This window comes from Scyliorhinus canicula, chromosome 6 (assembly GCF_902713615.1).
Source record: "Scyliorhinus canicula chromosome 6, sScyCan1.1, whole genome shotgun sequence".
Classification (NCBI taxonomy): domain Eukaryota; kingdom Metazoa; phylum Chordata; class Chondrichthyes; order Carcharhiniformes; family Scyliorhinidae; genus Scyliorhinus; species Scyliorhinus canicula.
Genome location: NC_052151.1, coordinates 169,494,276 through 169,519,508, shown reverse-complemented (window position 1 = coordinate 169,519,508; position 25,233 = coordinate 169,494,276). Strand labels below are relative to the sequence as shown.

Sequence of the window (25,233 nt, the reverse complement as noted above, 5' to 3'; positions counted from 1 at the left end):
CGTAACCTCCAGCCCCCACTACCCGCAGTCAAATGGGAAGGCTGAAAAAGGGGTCCATATCGTTAAGAGATTACTATGCAAGGCTGCAGACTCAGGCTCCGACTTCAACCTGGCGCTGCTGGCAGACAGAGCAACTCCGCTGTCCACTGGGTTGTCTCCAGCGCAGATGCTCATGAATCGCACTCTGCGAACCACGGTTCCAGCCATCCATGTTCCAGACCTTGACCACCTCACAGTCATACAAAAGATGCAGCAGTCTCGGGCCCAACAGAAATCAGCATATGACGCTCATGCCACGGATCTCCCCGAGCTGGTCCCAACCGATCGTGTTCGTGTACAGTTGCTTGACGGTGGCTGGTCCGTACAGCTGTGGTGGTCAAGCAAGTGGCCCCGAGATCGTTCCTCGTCCGCCTGGCTGATGGCTCTTTCCTACGACGCAACAGACTGGCGCTGCGCAGAGTTCCATGCCCGCCACCTAACCATGATGTCCCGCCTCACACAATGCTTCCTCCAGATGTGCCCTGCCAAGAGACAACCGATCTACCAGCAATCCTGCCAACCTCTGCGACCACCACATCGGCGGCGGTCCCTCCCATCCAAGTGCAGGCGGCCCCTGATCCACCCTTGAGGCGATCAACCAGAATTCATCGCCCGCCACAAAGACTAGACTTATGGACCGAATTTTTGCACAATTTTGTTACCTCATCGTTTTGACCTCTGTAAATATCGCATTTACCATTTCATCTGCCCTATATCTGCACTAGCGACATCTTCCTATGTATATAAGTTCATTTTAGCACATTCTGTATATAGTCAAGCACATATACACATCCACACGCACATACCAGCCTCCCCAGACAGGCACCGGAATGTGGCGACTAGGGGCTTTTCACAGTAACTTCATTGAAGCCTACTCGTGACAATAAGCGATTTTCATTTTTCATTTCATTTTTTCATGCACCTTAATATTTATTATCTAAACACAACAACAACAAAAATGGGGGAGATGCCATAATATATATCTATGTATATAATGGAGTGCAGAGAGGCAGTGATTGACACACAGGATGACCAGGAAGCACACAGAACAGAGCAGCCAATCACCAGACAGGACACTACTACTATGAAGCCAGAGGGCACCAGTTTTCCCGCTCTCTCGGGACCCAGCCACTGAGACAGTCGTGAGCTAGCCAGTGCAAACATCATGTGGTAGCTAGTAAGTCTGGTTAGGCTAGTATCAGGTCTAAAATCAAGTCAGCACAGTGTCAATCCACAGTTGAACATGTGTAATAGTTTATACGTTAAATAAAAATGTGTTGCATCTTATCAAGTGTTGGAAGTCTGTCTCTCGCTACATTGCATCAAGTGCATTCCACATCGACCCAGCCTGCCCAACACATCACGACCCTCCCCCCATCTCTCTGGTCCAACCCTCCCTCTTCCTCTCCAGTCCGATCCTCCCTCCTTCTCTCCGGTCCGACCCTCCCTCTTTCTCTCCAGTCCGACCCTCCCTCCTTCTCTCCGGTCCGACCACTCCGCCCTCCCATTGCTCCAGTCCAACCCTCCCTCCTTCTCGCCAGTCCGACCCTCCCTCCTTCTCTCCGGTCCGATCCTCCCTCCTTCTCTCTGGTCCGACCCTCGCTCTTTCTCTCCGGTCCGACCCTCCCTCCTTCTCTCCTGTCCGACCCTCCCCCCTTCTCTCCGGTCCGACCCTCCCTCCTTCTCTCCGGTCCGACCCTCCCGCCTTCTCTCCGGTCCGACCCTCCCCCCTTCTCTCCGGTCCGACCCTCCCTCCTTCTCTCCGGTCCGACCCTCCCTCCTTCTCTCCGGTCCAACCCTCCCCCCTTCTCTCCGGTCCGACCGTCCCGCCTTCTCTCTGGTCCGACCCTCCCGCCTTCTCTCCGGTCCAACCCTCCCTCCTTCTCTCCGGTCTGACCTTCCCTCCTTCTCGCCAGTCCGACCCTCCCTCCTTCTCTCCGGTCTGACCCTTCCTCGTTCTCTCCAGTCCGACCCCCTCCTTCTCTCCAGTCCGACCCTCCCTCCTTCTCTCCAGTCCGACCCTCCCTCCTTCTCTCCGGTCCGACCCTCCCTCCTTCTCTCCAATCCTTTGAAACAGCTCCTTTATGACAACTAGTGCCGTAAAAGTGGGTGTTTGTTATTTCTCAGCACCCCAGGGGGACACTTTGCTGCTTCTGCCTTACCCAACCTGAGTGGGGAAAGTTGGGCGGGACAGGAGCTTTGGAATCCCAACATGGATAAGTCCGTTGAAAGCAACAATCCAACGGAGATTGCCACTCTGAAGAAGTTACGGACCAATGAGAGATACAAACTGAAAGAGTGCCACACAAAGAAAGAGAGAGAGGGAGAGCGAGAGAGAGAGAGAGAGAGATACACCAAGAGAAACATGCATCATGATCGAGGGCGATCGATACTAAGAATAGGAATAAGGGCCATACACAGGCCAAGAGAAAGAAATAAATTGCAAGCTTTGCCCCAGTCGAGAAAATTGGCTCGATTTCAACACACACTGATACAGAACTACAAATACCTTTTTCCATTAAACATTCCGGACAGAAGGACGAACAAAGGATTATGCCTTTGCCCACTGAACTGATAGAGGGACAAGCAGTTGGAAAATTTCACTTTTAAGACATAAAATCTTAAGTCTTAAGACTTAAGAACCCATGCTCCGCATCATACCCAGGGAATATTGGGGTTTACAGAAATAAATTACAAGGTGAGATTGCACAAACTTGTCTCGTGTTCTCTTCGGCACAGAACTGAGATGAGTGATCTGAGCGAGGCGTTTAGACTGTTAATGTGAATCGATAAGGTAGATACAGAGAACCAATTTCCACTGTCAGGGAAAATCAGGAATAAAGGGACATATTAAAATCAGAGGCAGGCCATTTAGGTGTGAAATCTGAAAGCCTTTTCTGACACAGAGGGAAGTAGAAATTTTGAACACTTTTCCCCAAAAAGGTTGCTGACGTTATCCAGTTGGAGCTTGAAGACCAAGTTCAATGGATTTTTGTTCGGCAAGGGTAGCCAGGGATAGGGACAAGAAAATTAAGTTGAGGTAAAGATCAGTCAATTTCTAATTGAAAGGCTGTTCTAGCTAAATGAACTGGATGGCTTACCCTTCTCCCAATGCATAATGTGAGGCAATGCACAATGTTATAACCATTATTCACTCTAACATTCTGCAATCTCAAATGTGTGAAACACGTAACCAAGGACAGCTTGCATCCGACTGCCAGGGTAATATTAAATGTAACATGAGCTGATTTACATTATGTTAACTCAACTGAATTGAATCTTCTTCTGCTACACATATCACTGAATCCCTCCAGTACAGGAGGCCATTCAGCCCATCGAGTCTGCACCGACCCTCTGAAAAAGCACCCCAGCCAAGCCAACCCTCCTACCCTATCTCAATAACCCCTTAGCCTAACCTGCACATCTTTAGACACTATTTTGCATGGCCAATCTCAATAACCTGCACTTCTTTGGACTGTGGAAGGAAACTGGAGCACCCGGAGGAAACCCACGCAGACACGGGGAGAAATTGTAAACTCCACACAGATAGTCACCCAAGGCCGGTATTGAACCTGGGTCTCTGGCGCTGAGGCATCAGTGCTAACCACTGTGCCGCAAATAGCAAAAACAGTCGACAGAGCATCCCACTCCATTCAATGCCTTCTTACTCTAACAAATTTTTGCTCCCGCTAAACTGTACAACAGTGCATAGTTATGTATTTTTTTCTCTCCCTTCGCCTGAATTCTGACCCCAGGTGCCTCTCTTTCTCCAAAACTAAAACTGAATATCAGGCACGTTTAAATGCCACGGACATCTAAGGATCATGTAATAGCCGACACACCAGGTTGCGCAATTCTTATAGAAGAAAGAATTTCACATTGAAGATGGTCAACGCTCTCTGCATTTCCACTGTCAGTGAGAATAGAGGTTAATTACCTTTATTTGGACTGGAACTTAATTTTATCTCTCGGGATGAATTGGAATCCTCAGTGTGTATGCAAAAGGACAATCAAATAATGTTTCTTTTTTTATTAAAGTTTGTAAAAGGAATGTAAATGTTGCCACAGTACCGTGAGACCATAGGCTGCTCTCCATTTGAGAGCTGACTGCTGGTGATTTAGCCTGAGGGTCATCACACCGAAAGAGAGGGTTGAGAAGGAGGGGCCTTCATGAATAAATACTGCCAGTACGGGAATTGAATCCCCACTGTTGGTGCCACTCCGCATCATGAACCAGCCATCCATATTCATTCTGGTGAAGAAATAATTTTTGCTTAAAAAAAAATACATCAAGTTAAGCTGATTCGCAGGTTGTGCTCTTTTGATGTTCAGTGCCAGTGATGTTACCAGAGAAATAAATGCAACTTCCTGCATGTGATCTACCAGCTATTTTAAAGAATTTCAAGCACAGTGTACAGCGTGGATCCCACCAGTTAATCATCAATCCTAGAATCCTTGGCCTGGTCCACTTTTATTGTGTGTTCAAGTTTGGTCAGGGAAGGGAGATTGGGTTATGTTGGATCGGGTGGGGTCAAGGGTCACCCGGGCCACTCAAAGTGTGGGGAAAACATCAGCGTGAAAAGCCAGTAACTAGCCCGGTGCACCACTGTGCCAATGCAGCATGTAGCGGAATTGTCCTCCTGAATGATTTTACTCATTTAACAACAATTAAAATTGTTGTGTGGCAGTTTATAAGAGTGTTCAGTTTTCAGACGACTCCGTTTTTCAGATAGCTGGGTTTAAGACACTCTTATTTGTAAGTAAGTATGGGGCAACTAAAAGGAAAAGGAACAGTGCACTTCATTATGAACGTATTTTCCCTCCAGTGAAATTTTAACCAGAAACTGGGTTCAGTGATACGGTTTATGCTTAATATGGGATATTATTTTTCTCTTCTACTTGATTGCCTCCACATTGATGCAATCAAACATCTTGCATTCTTTCCCCATCTATCTGTCGCCAGCAAAATCAGAGGCATGAAGTCTCTCTACTTGCCCACTAATGGCAAGATGCAGAATACATTTGGGGTCAATGAGATGTCAAGCTATCACAACCTTTACACAAAGTGAAGCCAGAAAGTATGAACCCGAAACATTGAAAAATCAAATCCGGCAGAGATTTTTCCCTCTGGTAAAAGCAGTTGCAAGTTACAGCTAATGCAATTACTAAAAGTTTATTGAGTTTTTTTACTCTCATGAGATAGCTGTTCCATTTAACTTCCTGCATGTCTGTTTTATGCATACCTGTATTTTTCATGCTGGGCATATATATTGATCCAATTAGATTACCATCCTCATTTTTGCTCAAGAGAGACACCACAAAGCACATTGTTTTTTAAAAATTTCTCTTAGGACTTTAGCTGGTTTCAATTTTTTGAGAGAAGATGAGAGTTAAGCATTAATATGGAAGGAAATCATTCAGAATTGACATGTATTGCGTAAAGAAAGATGTTGCTTAAAAATGAATAATTCCCAAGTCAACCCTCCCAATATTGAGTCAATAAGTAAAATAAACTTACCAAACTCCTTGGGCACTATGATGGAGTACAAGCATGTCTGGCCACTTGTATAATTGTAAGGATAATTTGGTGAAAGAACCACCCCTTGAGATCCAGTATACTGTCCTCCGCATAGAGCTGGACAGGAAGAAATAAATAAATATATTTAATGAACAGCGAATATAAGGTGTAACTGAGAAGAAACATGTTCCCTTAAATTGTTTTATTAATCAGTAGTATAACTCTTGCATGCAGGTTCACACCCCCTCTCCGTAGACTTTAAAAAAAGTTATATTTATTGGCATTTTCAATTTTACAGAATGAAACTTTTGAGTCCGATATTTATAATTTATACATTTATATTTTCTTTTGTACATACATCTTTCTTGCTATATCTTCTCCCCCTCCCCACCGTCCCTGTTCCCACCTTGGTCTCTTCCTGTCTGCCCCTGGGTGTTCTATCGCTGGGCTTCTGTTCCCCCTTACCCTTTTCTCCTTCCTTCTGTTTTTGTTGCAGTCCTTGTGGGTTTGGGGGGGGGGAGGGGGAGGATGGGTTCCTGCTCTCTCTCCCCCCCCCCCCTCCATACTTCTCCCTGTTCTTTCCCCCTAGCTTTCCCCCGCCTTCCCCCTTTGTGCCTCCTAGTTTTTGTGTTTTCTTGTCTGCTCTCCCCCTTTCTCCAGTCGCTGTTGGCCTCGAACAGGTCTTGGAACAGGCCGACGAATTGCCCCCATGTTTGTGGAAGCTTTCCTCCCACCCCTGGGATGGTGGACTTGATCTTCTCCAGGTGGAGAAATTTCGCCAGGTCTACCAGCCAGTCTGCAGTTGCGGGTGGTGCTGCCGATCACTGGGCGGACTTGAGCACACCCTCTAAGCTTACATTTCAGCACAGCATTGTGAGACTGCTGCACTGATGGGAGGTGCTGTCTTAACAGATAGTAAATATAGGCCCCACCTGTCCTCTCAGGTGGATGTAAAAAGATCCCTGGGCATTATTGCCAAGAACAGTCAGCAAGTTTGGATTTCCTGATCCCTCAATCAACAGTTCGAAAAGATGATCTGGATGACAACACCTTGCTGTCCATGGGACATGTTTGTGCACATTTCTTAAAATGTAAGCGCTTCCTTCTTTAACTGCTGCAGTCCCTGAGGTGCCCAGAGGTGTAGGTACATCCTCAGTGCTGAATGGCAGTGAAGGAACTGTGATATATTTCCACCTCTGGGTGGTGATGTCGCCACAATTAAGTCATTTTCTGCTGGCATGTTCATTTCCGACCGCCCCTACCCCAACTTGGGGAAGTTTCTTCCCCCTCTCATCCACCTGGTAAGGCATCCTTCCCCGGACTCAATCCTTGGCAGTGCCAGGGTTGTACCCAGGCATCCTGGAAGTGCCACCCTGGCAGTGACACCCTGGCACTCTCTGTTTCACCCTGGCAGTGGCAGGGTGTCACTGCCAGGGTGCCTGGGTGGCACTGCCAGATTGCTAGGCTGACAGTGCCAAGGTGCCCAGGTGCAGAGTGTTTTCCAGGGTGTCATCCCACCCTGTTCTAGATCACCTGGGTGTCTCTAATGGCCTGGAAGACCATTTGTGTGGACCAATACTAAACGGCACTCTGGCGAGTCTCTCAGGTGCAGCCATTGGGTTACGGGTGCCAGGAGAATCCTGCATGCGCATATTTAAATGAGCTTAATGGATTGTTTAAACATGCATATCTGGATCATGCCCAATCAGGGCATGTCTCGTGAGGCGCCTTTAAATCTCACAAGACGCTTCGAGCATCGCAAATCCCGCATGAGGCCTCTCGTGAGATTCAAAGGCCTCATCCTGGCACCAAGTCAGGCACAACAAGGCTGCTGAATCATGCTCATAGAACTTATAGCATTCCAGTGCAGAAGGGAGCCATTCACCCCATTGAGTCCGCACCGCGCCGAAAGAGCAGTTTATCTTGGCTCACTCCCTCACCCTATTCCCGTAATTTCATGCATTGATCATGGCCAATCCGCCAAACCTGCACACCTTTTGGTCACTCAGGGGTGATTATGGCTATTCCAGTGTGGGTTTTGGTCAATGGTAACCTCCAGGTTTGCTGACAGTGGGGAATTCAGTGATGATAATGTCAGAAAATGTCAAGGGAGCATGTTTAAATTCTCTCTTGCTGGAGATGGTCATTGCCTGGCACTTGTGTCGCTAGCCACTAGTGGTGGGCATCTTCCTGACAAGACAGCTGGGTACCATACCTGGTAGAAATGGTGAACAGACTGAACTATCAGTCTAATATCTGAAGGACTATGGAGCTGATGCAAGGAAATGTAGGACATTTTAAAGGACCTGGCATGGTAATAGTATCTAACAATACCAGGCAACAGGTAGACCAGGGGTGGGCAAACTACGGCCCGCGGGCCGCATGCGGCCCGCCAAAGGTATTTCTGCGGCCCACCAAGTCATTAAAAAAAATAAAAAATAAAAATGTTTTTTATTTAAAAAAATTTTTTTTTTAAGGTTAATGGGGGGGGGCTGTTGGGTTACTTACTGGTATAGGGTGGATACGTTGACTTGAGTAGGGTGATCATTGCTCAGCACAACGTCGAGGGCCGAAGGGCCTGTTCTGTGCTGTACTGTTCTATGTTCTATATGAGGCGCCCAGAATCATAACCGGGTGAAGTAATTATTTTACTTAATATACTATGCGGCCCTTTGTGAATTGTGAATTTCTGAATGTGGCCCTTGCACGGAAAAGTTTGCCCACCCCTGAGGTAGACGGTCTAAAATAACAAGTCACAAAGTTTCAACTGCCCACCTGATAGCACTTGCCCATGCTGATCCCTCACACCTTATGGTATCTTATATTGCATTTTATTCATACTTATTCTCTAGTAGGAATACTAAAGAATTTGTTATTATTCTTTAGTATAATAAACTAACTTAAACTACAACAAACAACTGAAGACAGCTAACATCGTTACACCTTTCTAGGGCTTCAAATTTGAAGTAATTTGAACAAACCATGGTTTCTTACAATGTGCAGGATAGAGTACATGATGAATATACAGAAATCATTGATGATCCTGAGCACTCTGGGAAATGCATTAGATTGATTTTATCCTTTTTTTATATACACAATCTCTCGCTGAGGATAAAATCTCAGGATATTTTAATTCTTGGGCCACATCTACATGCCATTGAGCAGCTGCCAGCAAGTCAAAAAGTTATGAGAAGGGTATTTTGGAGATTTTTACAGGAGGGGGGAGTGGGGAGGCAAGCCTGGTGCCGAGGAGGCCACTACCTTCCTTATAGTAACTGGAAGAGTATTCCTGCTATTTGTGCAAAGGAAATATTTTCAATACTTTAGGAGGGCCTTTTTTGTTAAGGACCCACTTCAGCCTGGTGACATACTTAGACTTCAGTTCATATAAATTCATGAGAATTTATTTTGGTCAAGTACCTCGGGCTGGATTCTCCGAACCCCGAAATCGCGTCTGGCGCCGGGGCGGTGAATCGAGTTTCACGCACGGAATCAGGACCGGCTCCGGTTCCCCGATTCTCCGGGCCCCGAAAAAAGAGTACACCGCGCCGTGAATCCCCTATCTGTGGCCATCGCCGAAGTTCCGACGACGTGGACAACTCATGGTCCTGATGGTCAGGATTCTATCGTGGCAGCTGTGGACTCAGTCCAGGCTGCCATGGTCGGGGCGGGCCAATCAGAGGGCGGGCAGGGCCTCATAGGGAACAGGGCTTTTATTGAGCGGGCAGTCCAGGTCGGGCACGCGGCCGATAGGGGGCACTATTTGGGAGGTCCACCTCTGCGGTCCGAGTCCCCCATGGAGCACGGCACAGCCGCTGGAGGCCACCACCGTGTGCATGCGCGGCCTCAGACCCGGAATTGCGGAGTCCGTATCTGCAGCTAAAGCTGCTAGATCCATGCTGGGTCCCTGCTAGCCCCCTGCAGGGCTATGAATATGGGGCCATTTCAGACGGGTTTTTTTGGCGTGAAACGCCACAGTTTTTACGACGGAGTGGGAATAGTCCCAAAAACAGAGAATACAGCCCTTATCTGCGTTCGTTACCTTGCTGGTTATTATCTGAAATGGTTCGAGAAGAATGGAATCTGAGTAAGTGCCTTGCTCATTTGCATTTGGCTCAACTAGTCTATGGGCTGAATCTTCATGTTTAACGGGAGGAAGGCATTTAATCAGGCAGGAAGATGGTGAGAGATCATCAAGCCACCTTCCAGCTTCTACCATGGTGAAGTCCAGAGTGGGAAGGCCTCCGCCAATTGAGGCCCTTAAGTGGACAATTAATGACTACTTTACTACCTCATCTTGCTGCCGCTAATATTGGCCGAGTATTATTCACCCAGCAGACCTCCCAGTGCACGGGACTCATGGCTAAGATGCAGAAATTCCACTCATTCCTCACACTCCTACCAATTCTGCCACTCCTCATACCCATTTGGAAACAGTGAGCTGGACATTTACTTACATTTCAACTTCTTTGCACTTGCCTAATCTGTAATATTTTTCCATTGGCAACATCATTGTCATAGAGAGAGAAATCAGTATGTCACTGCTGGTGTAGCACTGAGTTTGGATAGTGTGCCTGCCACAGTGGAATAGCTGGAGGTATGTTGAAACAGTGGGAGATGGGTATGAGGCTTGTATCATTGGTAGATATGCGAGGAATGAGGAGCTACCTCACGGTGCAGAGGTCCCAGGTTCGATCCCGGCTCTGGGTCACTGTCTGTGTGGAGTTTGCACATTATCCCCGTATTTGCGTGGGTCTCGCCCCCACAACCCAAAGATGTGCAGGGTAGGTGGATTGCCCATGATAAATTGCCCCTTAATTGGAAAAAATGAAAAGGGTGCTCAAAATTTTTAAAGAAATTAATGAGTGCAAGATCTGCATATTAGACTTGAATTTAGTGTGCTAGGAAGCTCTGCTGTGTGAATAATGGGTTTTGGCGTATTACCTAAAGAGGTAGGTTAGTGGTTAGGTTTAGTTTGAGGGTGGCTCACTGCGGAACCATGCCACCTCCCCTCCTGCCCAACTCCACCACTGATGCTGCTGGCAAATTCCCTCTCTGCTCTGGTGCTCAGTTTTCCATCGCATGACTTCCACTATAATGCGACACAGCTTCCCTTTAAGCGGAATAGCCTGTCTTTAAGAATAGCACACTTGATGCACCATGCACAATATCAGCACAATACTGTTCTCGGGCATTAAAAAGTAGCAGTATTCTGGGAGCAGCTCAGTTCGCGAGTGCTATGAAGCAGATGGACAGACTTTAAAGCTCTCCCTGCGGCAGGACTGGTGGTGAAGGCAGGAGTGTCCTCAGCCCCTTCAGCCCAAATTAAGCTTGTGGGAGGAAGATCCATTGATGGCCCCACCCTGCCACCAATTAAGGGCATTAAGTGGGAATTTAATGTCCATATAAGGGCGGCATGCTGCCACTGCACCAGCACCAAGCGGAGGACCCTGCCTTCGCAATAGAACCCACCCTCCCTTCTTTACTCCATGTGTCCCGACCTGGTAACCCCCATTACTCGTGTGTACCTTGGTCCATTCTTGAACCTGGACCTCAGGTCAGTGTATTACGGAGAGTAGCCATTGCATCCCCAGTGGCACTGCCCAGCAATGAAGAATTGCCAGCCTCTGATTGGCTGGCACCTCTCTGAGACAACATCCCACCATCCCCCCATTCTCCCCTCTTAGGTCCTTGATTCCAGGGTAGGCCCACTAATATCCCAGTTAAATGCCTGGTTGGTTTTTGAAGACCTTCAGCTAGAGATGGTAGATGGCAACCACTGATTCTCCAGCTGGTGGGCATGCTCCTCACCATTTTCATTGAATACAGCCTTCAGTGGGTGCGCCAAATTTGCATGCTGCCCACCTTGTCCAGTAACAGAGAGGACAGTCACGATTTATGATCCCTGTGCCCAAACACTGTGGTACAGGAATTTCCAACCCTCAGTTCTTCAGAAAACAAGAAATATAGGTAATATGAATAACATTTCTCAACTAGAGATCAGAGTGATCTTCTTTAATGAGGTCAATGATAGAAAACGTATCTTCACGTTCAAACGATAATTGCCATGTCAATAGGTCATGAGACATTGGTAACTGATGAAATTCATCTGTGTTTCTCAGCTTATATTTCACTTAATGACTAAGTGTGTTCCTCAAAGGTATGAAAACGAAGGATACTGCAACTGTTGCCTCTTGTGTTCCTTATTTGTATCAATCAGTAAATCTAGATTTTTAGGGTGATTTGTTCAATAAAGCAATAAAGCAGACTTATCAGAAAGTAAAGGCCATTGTGCCAAATAATAAATGCGTTCACAATACCTTTTGCACGCATTTAAATCATTCTCATTTTCCAAAAACAAGGCATCTGTAATTTCAGATCACCCACTGTGGAACACACAAATCAATGGAAAGCTTTTATGCAGCGCTCGATTAAAAATTGAGTCCTCTGTTATGTAAATATATGTATTCAAATTGGCCTGAGCATATATATGCAGACTTATGCTCTGAAATATTCTTCACCCATCAAATAAAAAGGCATTTATAAATTCAGGAAAGTCCACAAAAGACGGCATGCTGCCCATCTCTGCATTGATTTTGTCAATCACTTGAAAACCCCCATGAAGTATAACAAAGGAAGTGAACAGAAACTGACAGGCAATTCCTATTGGGACTGTTGCAGTCACTGACCACAGTTATATACAAAAATAAATAATTGGGATTAATTGCTTTTCTCCATGAAATTGTGAGTATAACATTTATTTTGTTGTCGGTTCAATAGTTTCAGTATTTTCTTCATTTTTTGTTATGTTTATTGTGATATTATACCACTGCTTAACAGGGTCCGAGGTAAAGATCTGCACCAGGAATTAATTTCCAAATAGCACTCTCCTAATTTTGGAAGCATCGTTTCCCAAAGATGCCAGCCAGATGTTGCACTGTATTCTGCATTCATGAGTATTAATTTACATCTAGTTACAATCTCATTGGCAACCATTAACTTAATTAAAAAAGTTAAAGACAAAACAATTTAATCCAAAATCCCAGTTATTTACAAATAGAAGATTCCACGGATTAAAACTTAAGGGGCGAGATTCTCCGACCCCCTGCCGGGTCGAAGAATCGCCGGGGGGGGGGGGGGGGGGGGGGGGGGGAGGGGGGGGGGGGAGGGGGGGGGGGGGGGGGCAGCGTGAATCCCACCCCGCCGCTCCGACGCTGGCTGCCGAATTCTCCGGCGCCGTTTTTTTGGCGGGGGCGGGAATGATGCCACGCCGGTCGGGGGCCGTTGGTAGCGCCCCCCCCGGGCGATTCTCCACTGCGACGGGCCGAGTGGCGGCCCGTTTTCGGCCAGTCCCACTGGCGTAAATTACACAAGGTTCTTACCGGTGGGACCTGGCTCTGCGGGCGGCCTGCGGAGTCCTCAGGCGGGTGCGGGGGGGATCTGGCCCCAGGTTGGGGGGGGTGGGGGGGGGGGCACGGTGGCCTGGCCCGCAATCGGGGCCCACTGATATGCGGGAAGGCCTGTGCCGTGGGGGCACTCTTTCCCTCCGCGCTGGCCGCTGTAAAGCTCCGCCATGGCCGGCGCGGAGAAGAAACCTCCTGCGCAGGAATCACGCCAGCGGTTCTGGGAACACGCTGGCGCTCCTGCGCATGCGCCATCTCATGCCGGCCGGCGAAGGCCCTTCAGCACCAGTTGGCACGGCGCCAATCACTCCAGCCCCGGCCTAGACCCCGAAGGTGCCGGAGCGGTTCACGCCACTCTTTGGCGCCGGTACGGCCCACCCGCCGGATACCGGAGAATCCCGGCCAAGATCTTTTACGATACAAGAATCAACAAGGCAAATACTAAATGCTATCCATCCCATGCTCTCAATTCCAGAAATAGCATGAATTTACAGGTAAATTGTGATTGAACATAAACTATAAATTGCACATTAAATAGCAGGTAAGACAGATCTGATGAATTAGCTGAGCAGTCCACTCAAAGTTTGATGATTACACTCGGTTCTTTAAACTCTGCGCGAAACTGGATTCTCCGCCCCATCGCCAAATGCGATTTCAACGTCAGGGTGCGGAGAATCCAGCCCCAGATATTTCTGGCAAATTTTGTGCGTCCAAATTTACCATCTGCATTTTCCTCAACTTATTCTCACTCCTGCGGCAAACACTCTTCAAGCTTACAGAGAGTCAATTATTTCAGCGGATGGCTCACATGATCATCGGGGGTGGGTCCAGATTTTCCTATTGGAGATCAGGACGCCCTTTCAAAATGGCACCCCGATCTCGGGATTACTGGCTTTGCCGACTTTCTCCGGTCCCACTCCACCGGCATGACATTGTGGGCCGTGCCTGCAGATTTTCTTCTGCCTACAGCGCTGCACAATGTGGTGAGAAAGACTGTGGAGCTGGTGAGCTGCTATTCTTGCCTCAGCCAGCACACTGCAGAAAACGGAAAGTTCCGTCCATCCATTCTGCCAGATTTGAGGTAGCTGCCGTTTGCAAATTTGTACTGAAGTATCACAGGAGCTAGAATGACTAGAAGCAGATGGTGTCATGGTAGAAAATCAAACTATCGTCATGGATATCAAATGTAGCCTTTGCACAACACAAAATTTGCAAACTTAAGACTACGTCGACCTTAAGGTTGTCAACAAAGCTATCATTCTGGACAAAATTCCACTTGCTACAATCGATGAACTATCAGCATAATTTTCAGTCCGAAGTGGCTGTTGCATAACTAACGGCATTATTCCTGTCACGTGACAATCACCTGTGAATGTAATGGCAGACTAAGTGATTAAACCAAATTTTACTTGCCGAAGGTGAGATGAATGGCGGAGCAGTACACATATAACTACAGCGCGTTACAAATAATGACAAAACCTTTTCATTATTCATTAATTCCTGTAACATTACTCGTTCTTAACAAGTCACTATTTTGGCACAAATAATTTCCAAAATATGGGGTGGGATTCACGTGACGCCGGAAGATTCGGCACCATTGGTATTGGCGTGGCCGGCGTTCACGTTGAGTGGGGCGGGCTGGTCTGAGGCAGGGGGCCTCCTCCCCGAGAGGAGCCTCCACAGTGGCCTGGCCCGCGATCGGGGCCCACTGATGGCGGGCAGGCTTATCCTGGTGGGGGCCTATGTTCCTCCTCGACTGGCCCCTGTAGCTCTCCGCCATGTTGCATCGGGGTCGGCGCGGAGAAGGCAACCCATGCGCATGCGCAGACCCACGGCATCCGTTTTGACGCCGGTATCGGCAGCTGGAGCAGCGCAAGGCTCTCCAGTGCCAAGCTGGCCCCCTGTGCGGCGTAGGATTGCTGATCCTAGGGGTCTGTTGACGCTGGCATAAAACGCTCCGGCGTTTATGACGGCGTCAACACTTAGCCCCAGAATCAGAGAATCCCGCGCATGATTTCTTTCTTCCAATCAGAAAAAGACAAGGATTCCACTTTGAAAATAGAATTGGTGTAAAATTAAAGCGTTGAATTTCCTAACAGGTTTACAGATCTCGAGGGTAATTATAGCTGTACAATAGTATAGTGATTGTTCTAATCCTGCCAAAGCTCACAGTGAAAAATTAAAACCCACTAGAATCACAGGACTGTTAGCAGTGCAGGAGCATGGGCATCACGGTGGCGCAGAAGATAGCACTGCTGCCTCACGGCGCCGAGGTCCCAGGTTCGATCCCAGCTCTGGGTCACTGTCCGTGTGGATTTTGCACATTCTACCCGTGTTTGCATGGGTTTAACCCTAACAACCCAAAGATGTGCAAGGTAGGGGATTGGCCACGCTAAATTGCCCTTAATTGGAAAAAAATGAATTGGGTACTCTAAATTTTTTTTAAAGTGTAGGAGGAGGCCACTTGGACTGTCACATTCACACCAATGCAATGCACTTAGTGCCATCTGTCACCTTCTCCCCATAAACCTGCATTATTTCCTCTTCAGAGAACAATCCAGTTCCCTCTGGAATTCCTCGATTCACCCTGCCCCCACCACTTTCTCAGGCAATGCATTCCAGGTTTTAACCTCTCGCTGCATGAAAACGTTTCTCCTCATGTCTCCTTTCATGCTTTTGCCAGTTACCTTAAATCACTGCCCTCTGGTTCTCGATCCTTCCACCAGTAGGAACAGTTTTTCCCAATCTACTCCACCCAGACTTCTCAATGATTTTGAGTATCTCTATCAAATCCCCTGTCAACCTTCCTTTCTCCGAGGAAAACAGTCCCAACTTCTCCAATCTACGTGATTGAAGTTCCTCATCTCTGAAACGATTATTGTGAATAAAGGCAGCTAATTTTGATTATCATCTCAAAACATTGTACACCGAGACATGGCATCTTTGCCCACTTAATTAAATCTATGTTTAACATTACCATTGCAAGTTGGAAGAGCTCTGTTCCAGATTGGTTTCCCGTCTTCCCCAATGATGCATGTGATTGTAGCAACATTTGCTAATTGGTAGCCTGGATCACAATGATAGGTAACAGTGGAACTGAGTTTAAAATCCAAGCCAATACGTGTGCCATTCATTATGTTTCCAGGGTCAAAGCATGCTTCTCGTGGTTTCTCTACAAGAAAAAAGAGAGTAAAAATCACAAAAAATAAACATTTCAATGAAATGGGGATTAACAAATGATTAAAAACTATAATTTTTTTATTGTTAATGTTTCAATCCCAACTGTTAATACTGGACAGGTCGGGTCCCTGAGAGAAGCCTGGCTAGATACATCCTAACTTTTTACTGGAAAACATCAAGTAAAGTAACTGAACAAATTCACAAGAGTCTGCTAATGGACATTTAACGCAAGAATAAAATATTTATGAAACAAGAATAAAGTTAATTATATTACACCAGAAAAAAGGTTGGAAAGATCTAAATCCCAAGATACCAAAATGATTCAATCACAGATTCCTTTGCCCCATCAATATCTTTACGGACATACAAATTCAGAAATACAAAACATTTTATAATTATCCAACTTATATTCAAATATTTAGTATAAATATGAGGTACATGTGAACTAACAGGCAAACTGTGGTCAGACACCAAAAAATGAAATGACAGATGCAATCAAAGCAAGTTCCCTGGATTTCTCAAAAACGTACCGTAACATTTGTCACATTATGAGCCAACCGATCTCTGAAACTATGACTTTCTCATGACATTTTCAATTCCCACATTTAAGAACTGGCCTTGGAATTCTCTCCAACTATTGCTCCCACTCAGATGACTTTGATAAGGATTTACCACCAAGATTTCAATCTCGTAGAGAGAATTTCCTTTCATCTGGAACTCTAAGCATACTCAAACTTTGCCTTCTACGCACAATTGTGCCAAGCAGAACAGCATTGTTTCAAATGGTCTGCTGTGTAAGTCGCCAACTTTAAGCTGTTTCCTCTGATCTTCAGGTCTTTTCTCAAGCCTGTTGCCCTTCAAGTCAGCTCCTTGCAGCTCTTACTCATTAACTTTGAGCCTATTTGTCTTTCCCTTTCTTTTCACTTTACGTCAGGGGCCGGTTTTTAATCTCCGTCTTTGTCTCTGCCTGAAACTTTCTTCAGGGTCCTCTCTCTGTCCCTTTGGGGCATTCTCCCAGTTTCCCTCCCAGTATCTTGCTCCTTAGGATAACTTCGCCTGAATGGCACTTTGGGTCAGATCATCTGACCTGCAATTTAGTGTCATCTCACTTCCTCTCTTCTACACAGGTACACAGGACTGTTTTCCCACCTGAAGGTTGGAAACAAACCACTAATTGTGCATGTGTGGCCCTTTCCTGGCTGGCGCACATGCAAATATCCTGAGGCAAGCCGGAAACTGTAGTTCCTGAACTGCGGTTGTCAATTCAAAACAAAGGTAAGCATTGGATTTTGTTAACTATGGATTCTGGAGGAACTGATCAGTGACCAGTGGGAAAGAATTAAGCATATGGATATGCCTATGAGGAGCAGGAGTAGGCTATTTGGCCTCTGAAGCCTGCTTCATCATTTGCTGGTTTGATAGGTTCATGGTTGATCTGGTTGTGGCCTCAACTCTACTTTCCTTTTGATTCCCTTCCCAATTAAGAATCTATTTGACTCGGTCTTAAAATATTCAATGGACCTGATTTCACTGCTCTCTGGGGAGGAGAACTCTACAGATTAATGATGAAATGGGAAACTTCTTTAATCTGTGTTCCCGAGTTCAAGTCTTCAAGGAGAAACATTCTCTCAGCATCCACCCTGTCAAGTCCCCCCAGGGACTTGTATGTTTCAGTAAGATTACCTCTCAATACCCAACAAGCCCAACGTCTTCTCGTGAGCTAACCCTCCTCCCCCTAACCAAATCCTTGCATCCAGATATCAGTTGAGTGACCTTCTCTAAACTGCTTCGAATGCAATTGGATGCTTTCTTAATTAAGGAAGTATAAACTCTACACAGTACTCCACATGTAATCTCAACCAAGGAGAGCTTCTTTAGTTCTATATTCCATTCCTCTTGCAATAAATGCCAACTTTCCATTTGCCTTCCTAATCACTTGCTCCATCTGCTCTTTTGTGAGTTCCATGCCAGGCACTCAGATCCCTGTGCACCATTTAGTTCTCGCTGCAATCTCTCACCATTTAAATAGTATACTGCCAGCGTGGACAAGTTCTTATTTTCAAACATCATTCCCCCATCTGTCAATCCCCCCCCCCCCCCCCCCCCCCCCCTCCCCACTTATTTAACCTGTCTACGACCCTTTGCAGACTCTTTGGGTGAGACTTTCTCGCCATTCACGCTGGCGGGATCTTCCGGTTCCGTTTTGGCGCGCCGCGCCCCGGATTTCACAGCGGCAAGGGATGTATTCAACGGGCAACCTCGTTGCCAACACCGGGACTAGAAACACCCGGCGCTGGCTAATTTCAGGCTGCCTGCCGAGAAACATGCGATGGGTTGCTTGGTAAATCCCGCCCCTTAACAATTTATGTTCCTACCGTTCTTTGTGGCATCAGCAAATTTTGCAACCATGTCAATGCTCCCTTCATCCAAGTCTTTGATATAGATTTCATAGTTGAGGCTTCAACACCAAACCTGTGGCACTCCACTTGTGACAGCTTGCTAAACCGGAAATAACCCATCTATTCCTACCCACTGTTAGTTAAAAATATCCTCTATCCATGCCCCTCCCAATCTCCAGAAACATCGCAAGCTCTTATTTTGTGTAATAACCTTTGAAGTTGCACCCTATAAAATGCTTTCTTGAAAACCAAGTACATCAATAGGATCCCCTTTATCTACATGACTTGTTACTTCCTCAAAAAACTCTAATAAATTAGTCAAACAAGATCTTCCTTCACATAACCATGTTGATTCTGCTTGAGTGCATGAATATTTTCCAAGTACCCTGCTATAACCTCCATAAATAATAGATTCTAGCATTTTCTCTATGACAGATGTTAGGCGAACTGGCCTGTCGTTCCAAGTTTCTGACTCCCTCCTTTCTTGAAGAGGAGTTACATTCACTCTTTTCTAATTTGATGGGACCTTTCCAGAATCTATGGAATTTTTCAAGTTTACAACCAACGCATCTATTATCTCAGCACCATTTCATTAAGACCCTAGAATGCAATCTATCTTGTTCTGAAGACCTATCAGCTTTCAGTTTAAATAGTTTATTCAGTACTTTTCTAATTGTGATTGGAATTGATTTAAGTTCTTCCTTCCCTTTCACTTCTTGATTTAAAAGTATTTCTGGGATGCTATTTGTGTCTTCTACAATAAAGGCAGACCAAAATATCTGTTCAATGTATCCACCACTTCCTTATTTCCCGTTATTAACTCGCCATTCTCTGGATGACCAACTCTCAGTTTAGTTACTAATTTCCTTATTAATGATCTATCTATATTTCTGGATAGCTTTCTCTTATTTTCCCTCCCTTGAAACACTCTTTGCTGTTTATTAAATTCTGTCCAATCATATGACCTACTCTGATATTTGCACAACTGTATGCTTTCACTTTCAATTTTATACTATTTTTAACTTCCTTCGTGAGCAATAGATGGTGCATTCTCACCCAATGATCTTTATTTTGCAATAGAATGAGTGTTACGAAATATATCCTTAAATGTCTGCGACTGCATTTCTGCTCAGCTCAGAATCATAGAATTTAAAGTGTAGAAGGAGGCCATTCGGCCAATCGAGTCTGCAGAGGCCCTTGGAAAGAGCACCAAACCCAAGCCCATTCTTCCACCCTATCCTTATAACCAGTGACAACATCTAACCTTTTGGACACGAAGGGCAATTTAGCATGGCCAATCCACCTAACCTGCACTTCTTTGGACTGTGGAAGGAAACCAGAGAACCCAGAGGAAACCCACGCAGACACGGGGAGAACGTGCAAACTCCACGCAGACAGTCAACAGAGGCTGGAATTGGACCTGGGACCCAAGAGCTGTGAGGCAGCAGTGCTAACCACTGTCCCACCGTTTTGCCCTTCTGCTGCTCTTTCTTTTAACTTAATTTCCAAGTACACTTTAAGCTTACTCATTCTTCATACTCTTATAATTGCCTTAATTTCGGTTTAAAATACTAGCACTAGACCCACACTTTTCCCCTTCAAGCTGAAGCGAAATTCAACCATGTTATGAACACTGATAACTAGAGACTTCTTTACTAGACAGTCAGTAAATACTGTACCTTGCACATACCAGGTGTAGTATAATCTGCTCTCTGGTTGGCTGCTCTAAGAAATTGTCCTTAAATCACTCTTAAAAATTCATCTTTCCAGCTACCTTTGCCAATCTGATTCATCCAATCTACACATAAATTAAAGTCACCATTATTCTTGCAGTACCCTTTGTACAAGCTCCCATTATTTATTCCTGGATGCTCCATCCGATAGTGTAGTTACATTTAGGGCATATGTAAACCACCCCCACAAGTAATTTTTTACCTTTGCTATTTATTGTCTCTACCTAAACTGATTCTACATTTTGATCTTGAGAACCAGGATCTCTCTCTTCCAATTGTACTGTCATCCTTAGTAACAGACACCTCATCATCCTTTTCCTGCATTTCTGTTCTTGTGAAATGTCGACTACCTTGAATATTCAGGTCCCAGCCTTGGTCACCTTGCAGCCATATCTCTATGATGGCTATCAGATCCAACACATCTATTCCTTTTTGAGCTGTCAATTTATCTATTTTGTTACAAATGTGATGCACATTCAGATACAGGACCTTTCAGCTGCCTTTTTACTATCTTTGCCAACACTGCCCTTACCTGCCAGCACACCTTTAAGCTTTTGTCCTCTGTCCCTTCCTGTCACATGCTGGTTATCATTATCCATGTTGTTACCCTATACTAGTGCCTTTAAAAAGTTTATTTGTCAGCATCGAAAACAAAAACTATTTATGTTGGAAACCTCCATCAGACCTCATTGCGAAACATTAACCTTTGGCTTTCTTTCAGATACCAACTGATCTGCAGTGCAATTCTGCTTTCCAGTATTTTCCATTTTCCTTTTCATCTATGCAAAAAGCTATTTGTTGTAAAAATTAAAAGCCTAATTAGAATATTCAAACAAATATTATGCAGAAAAAATAAAATATTGCTTCAGATTAAACTTCATGTGCATTTAGTGTCACATCCAAAAATCGGCTTTCTTATCCCTCAAAATCCAGAAAGAAGCTGACAAATACTTAGGATGACATTTAAATGATTAAGAATTTGAAAGCAGAAACGTTTGTAGAGATGAGGAACTGAAATTAGTTTAAAACAAAAGGTTTCTCCAGTTGTTATGCATCAGGGTTTAGGGAACCCCAAAGTGTAGCATGGAGTTCACCTGACCCACAACTTTTAATAGGTTGTGGTATGGAGAGCACATGGCCCACTCTGCAGGTGTGGTACAGCAGAAATGGAAAAAAGTATTTTTTAAAGCAAAACAATGTTTATTCTATGAACTAAAGTTTACTTTTTAAAAATATACAGTGAACATCTTAGCAACGATTAATTCAAATACAACCCCCAAATACTACAACACTAAGTAAACCTTCAAGCTTTCCTTTTTAACATCCATACGACTTAAAAGCAAAACCTTTATCAGAAGCACATCGGGTTAAAGTCACTACTGAAAACATTTATAATTCTGAATTCACCAAATGATCAAGAGATAGTCTTTTGATGGCAGAGAGAACAGCAGTACACCTGCTTGATCTGGCTTCAGCTCCAACACTGAAAACAAAACTAAAACACACCCTGCAGCCTGCTCAAAAACGAAAGTAAAAAGTTGACGGACAGCCCAGCTCCGCCCACTCTCTGACATCACTGCAGAAGTAAACACCCATTTCTTAAAGGTACTCTCACTACAGATATTTATATACACACACATTTATAAACACCCATGTCTTAAAGGTACACTCACATGACACAATAACCCACAGGTTTTAAGTGATTATCACTTCTTTAAATAGAATATGCTGTTTACAGCTACAGCATCTAAAAATGAATAAAGCATTAAAACACCATTAATCAGATAGCAAGGATACCTTTATAATCAATGGCAAATCCTGCCATGCTGACAGAGGCATCACTGCGAAAGGCCAGGAAAAGGCTATTACCACTGCTCTCTATTCTCTCGGGGGACTGTGATCCTTGAAAGCTGCCAATTAAAGGACTGTTGGAATCTTCCCCTTCATAGATATGAAGAAAATCATAGCTGGGCTCCATGTGGAAACTAAAGGAAAATGGTTAAGATCAAAAGGAGGTCAGGCAAAAATACTGATTTTGATATAATTCACCACAAATGGAGGGCACTTAGCATTAATCATTACCATGCCTTTACAGCAACATATAGGCCATAATTTCCAGTGGAGTGGCAACTGAGTTGGATAGCCACTCTGCTTGAAAATGCTTACCTTGAAATCCAGCCGATGCTACCTTGCCTAGCATTACTGCTCAGGCTGGACAAGACCTGGGCAGTGCAGTGCGTCCACGGGGCCTAGTGTCGAGGGGTGTAGAATCAAAGGTAAGTTAGCTAGGGTCCTTCTTTATGGCACTAGCTGCAGCAAGCGAGGTAAATTCAAAGGCCCGGCCAGATTTAAAGGTCTTCCATAAGGTATGTGGGTAGGATTTGTGAGGGTAGTGGTGGTGGGGAGGGGGGGGGGGAAAGAGAGGGAGGGGGGAGAGAGGGAGGGGGGAGAGGGAGGGGGGAGAGAGGGAGGGGGGGAGAGGGAGGGGGGAAAGGGAGGGGGAGAGGGAGGGGGGAGGGGGGGAGAGGGAGGGGGAGAGGGAGGGGGGAGAGAAGGAGGGGGGAGAGGGAGGGGGGAGAGGGAGGGGGGAGAGGGAGGGGGAGAGGGAGGGGGGAGAGGGAGGGGGAGAAGGAGGGGGGTAGAGGGAGGGGGGGAGAGGGAGGGACTGGGGCGGTGGCTCACGTTGGGCCAGCTCTTGGGAGCGGGGTAGAGGAAAGCGAGCCTGGGAGGGTGTTGGGGGAATTCCCATCGAGCGGTGGCCGCGGTGCCGGGTGTGTCGGATTGTGGGGGGACCGTCAGTGTTGGTCTCTGCAACAGTTACCCAGAAGCTAGGAGTGGGCGGCACGGTAGCACAGTGGTTACCACTGCTGCTTCACGGTGCCAGGGACCCGGGTTTGATTCCCTGACCTGGGTCACTGCCTGTGTAGAGTCTGCACATTTTCCCCGTGTCTGCGTGGGTTTCTTCCCGGTACTCAGGTATCCTCCTACAAGTCTCGAAAGAAGTACTTTTTAGGTGATTTGGACATTCTGAATTCTCCCTCAGTGTACAAGAACAGGTGCTGCTGTGTGGCAACTAGGGGCTTTTCACAGAAACTTGATTGCAGTGTTAATGTAAGCCTACATGTGACACTAATAAAGATTATTACTATATTATTATTAAATTATTCTAACTTTTCCTGTGTAACATGATGTTGAAATTGTCAACACTTTGTGATTTGGCTGGTTCCCAGCGCAAGACAATTGCCCGTGGGAAGTTTGAACGTCCCAGGTCTGGGTATCTCTGAGGCATGGGGTGGGGGATTCCCTGGTTCATCTTTAGGGTTCCCCCCCACCCCCACCCCACCCCATCACTGCAGAAACAACGCCTTGGAGCTCGAAAGCTTTGGCCCATAGAATGCAATTCTGCTGCTTGATATTGAACTGAGGAAGATTTTTGAGTTACCTTTTAAATATCAGTGCTATGACATAGTCCGGACTGACTTTAATCCTCCAGTCACATTCTTTTCCATGAGGATACGGTTGTGGGTAGTTAGGCGATAAAATGACACCCGCAGGGCCTGTCAGATTTCCTCCGCAAGCAGCTGTCACAACAGAAATAAAAGAGAAAATCAACAAGTCTTCTGCTTACTCAAACTAAAGGAATACGATGGAGACAGCGAAGTGTTGCTTGTTTACTTTCAAACAACAGGAAATTACTCAGAACATGCTATGCGGTGCAGACCAAACGATGACTCTGAAGAGCATAACTGACAGCAAAGCACATGGAATTACCCGAGGGCTTTATGTCAATCAGGTCTCTGTTATTTCTTGTATTTCTTAAATGTCAAGAACCGTTTCTTAAATGCGCGGCTGAAACACTGCCACTTTAAAGTTACTGCTTTACTTGGGGATTCCTGCAGGCACTGATGCAAGTGAAATACATGAAACAATTATGCTTCATTTGTGCTTGCAAGAGTTGTACCTGCCAATTGTGGTGCCAAAGCAGCTATTCCTGAAGCAGGGAGAATTGCAGCATATGCCAAGTTGCATAATGTGCTTTCCAGCTGGTCCTGCAGCACTCCACATTGCACAGGAACTCAAGATCGTGCTGTGTCGACTGTGTCTCACCTGGTTGCACACACTGAAATCTAATTATTGGCAGAGTTCTACCTGCTGAACAGGCCATTTCTAAGCACACTATGGCCTCCCATCGGAACTCGTTTTGCTTTCTGTGATGCTATATTGGATCCTGGACAGCACACTTCTTCGTACTGAGTGGTCTTATTAGAAGCGATCAACCCCACCAATCCACTAATGATTTATTATGGAATATTATGTGATATTAGGTCACAAAGCCGATATTAATTTTAAGTCCATTACCAACTTTAACTTTCCACTTTGTGGCGAAACAACAAATTAGATACTAACTTACATGTTTTACAAATGTATCTTCTTCCTTTACAATGTTAAATAAAACTTGGCTCAAATATGTAATTGGTTTTCCAAAAGAAACAAAACTCAAACAAACCGAAACAATCATCATCAACTGTCAATTATTTTTCAGGCAAATGAGTTAAAAGCACACTTTGCAAGTTACAGAATAATAAATATTTCAGTGTAAAGTTATTATTTAAATCAAACATTAATCAAAAAAACTGAAACTGTAACAGCCAGATGACAATATGTACCTAAAGATTTTGATGAAATTATAATTATTTAACCATTAATTTGCTAACCACTGCTGATGTGAATTTTCTGTTGGAAAGACAATGGCAATTTGCCAAATATTTCCGAATAGATTAACGACTTATCCTTTTTGGACAGCGTTCCAAATCATTGATTTGGGGTGGGTTCCTTTCCACAATGATGGGTCTGGTTACTGTGGACATGTTTTAGTTTTAAAATTTGGAAACATTGGCACTCCCGCTCTCGCCTCCATCTGGCTGAGCTTCAGGAGCCTGCCTGCCATCCTTAATTGGTAG

At 45.4% G+C, this 25,233-nt stretch overlaps 1 protein-coding gene across 1 annotated transcript in view; it reads right to left on the bottom strand.

Moving 5' to 3' along the window:
• Positions 1-25,233, bottom strand: part of LOC119967641 (CUB and sushi domain-containing protein 1-like) — a 2,889,858-nt gene that overhangs the window by 505,255 nt on the left and 2,359,370 nt on the right. Inside the window, exons 28-31 of the mRNA XM_038800434.1 lie at positions 23,715-23,853; positions 22,070-22,257; positions 15,938-16,132; positions 5,558-5,674 (exon numbers count right to left, since the gene is read on the bottom strand). Coding sequence (XP_038656362.1) covers positions 5,558-5,674; positions 15,938-16,132; positions 22,070-22,257; positions 23,715-23,853 — 639 coding nt within the window. The remainder of the gene's footprint in view (positions 1-5,557; positions 5,675-15,937; positions 16,133-22,069; positions 22,258-23,714; positions 23,854-25,233) is intronic.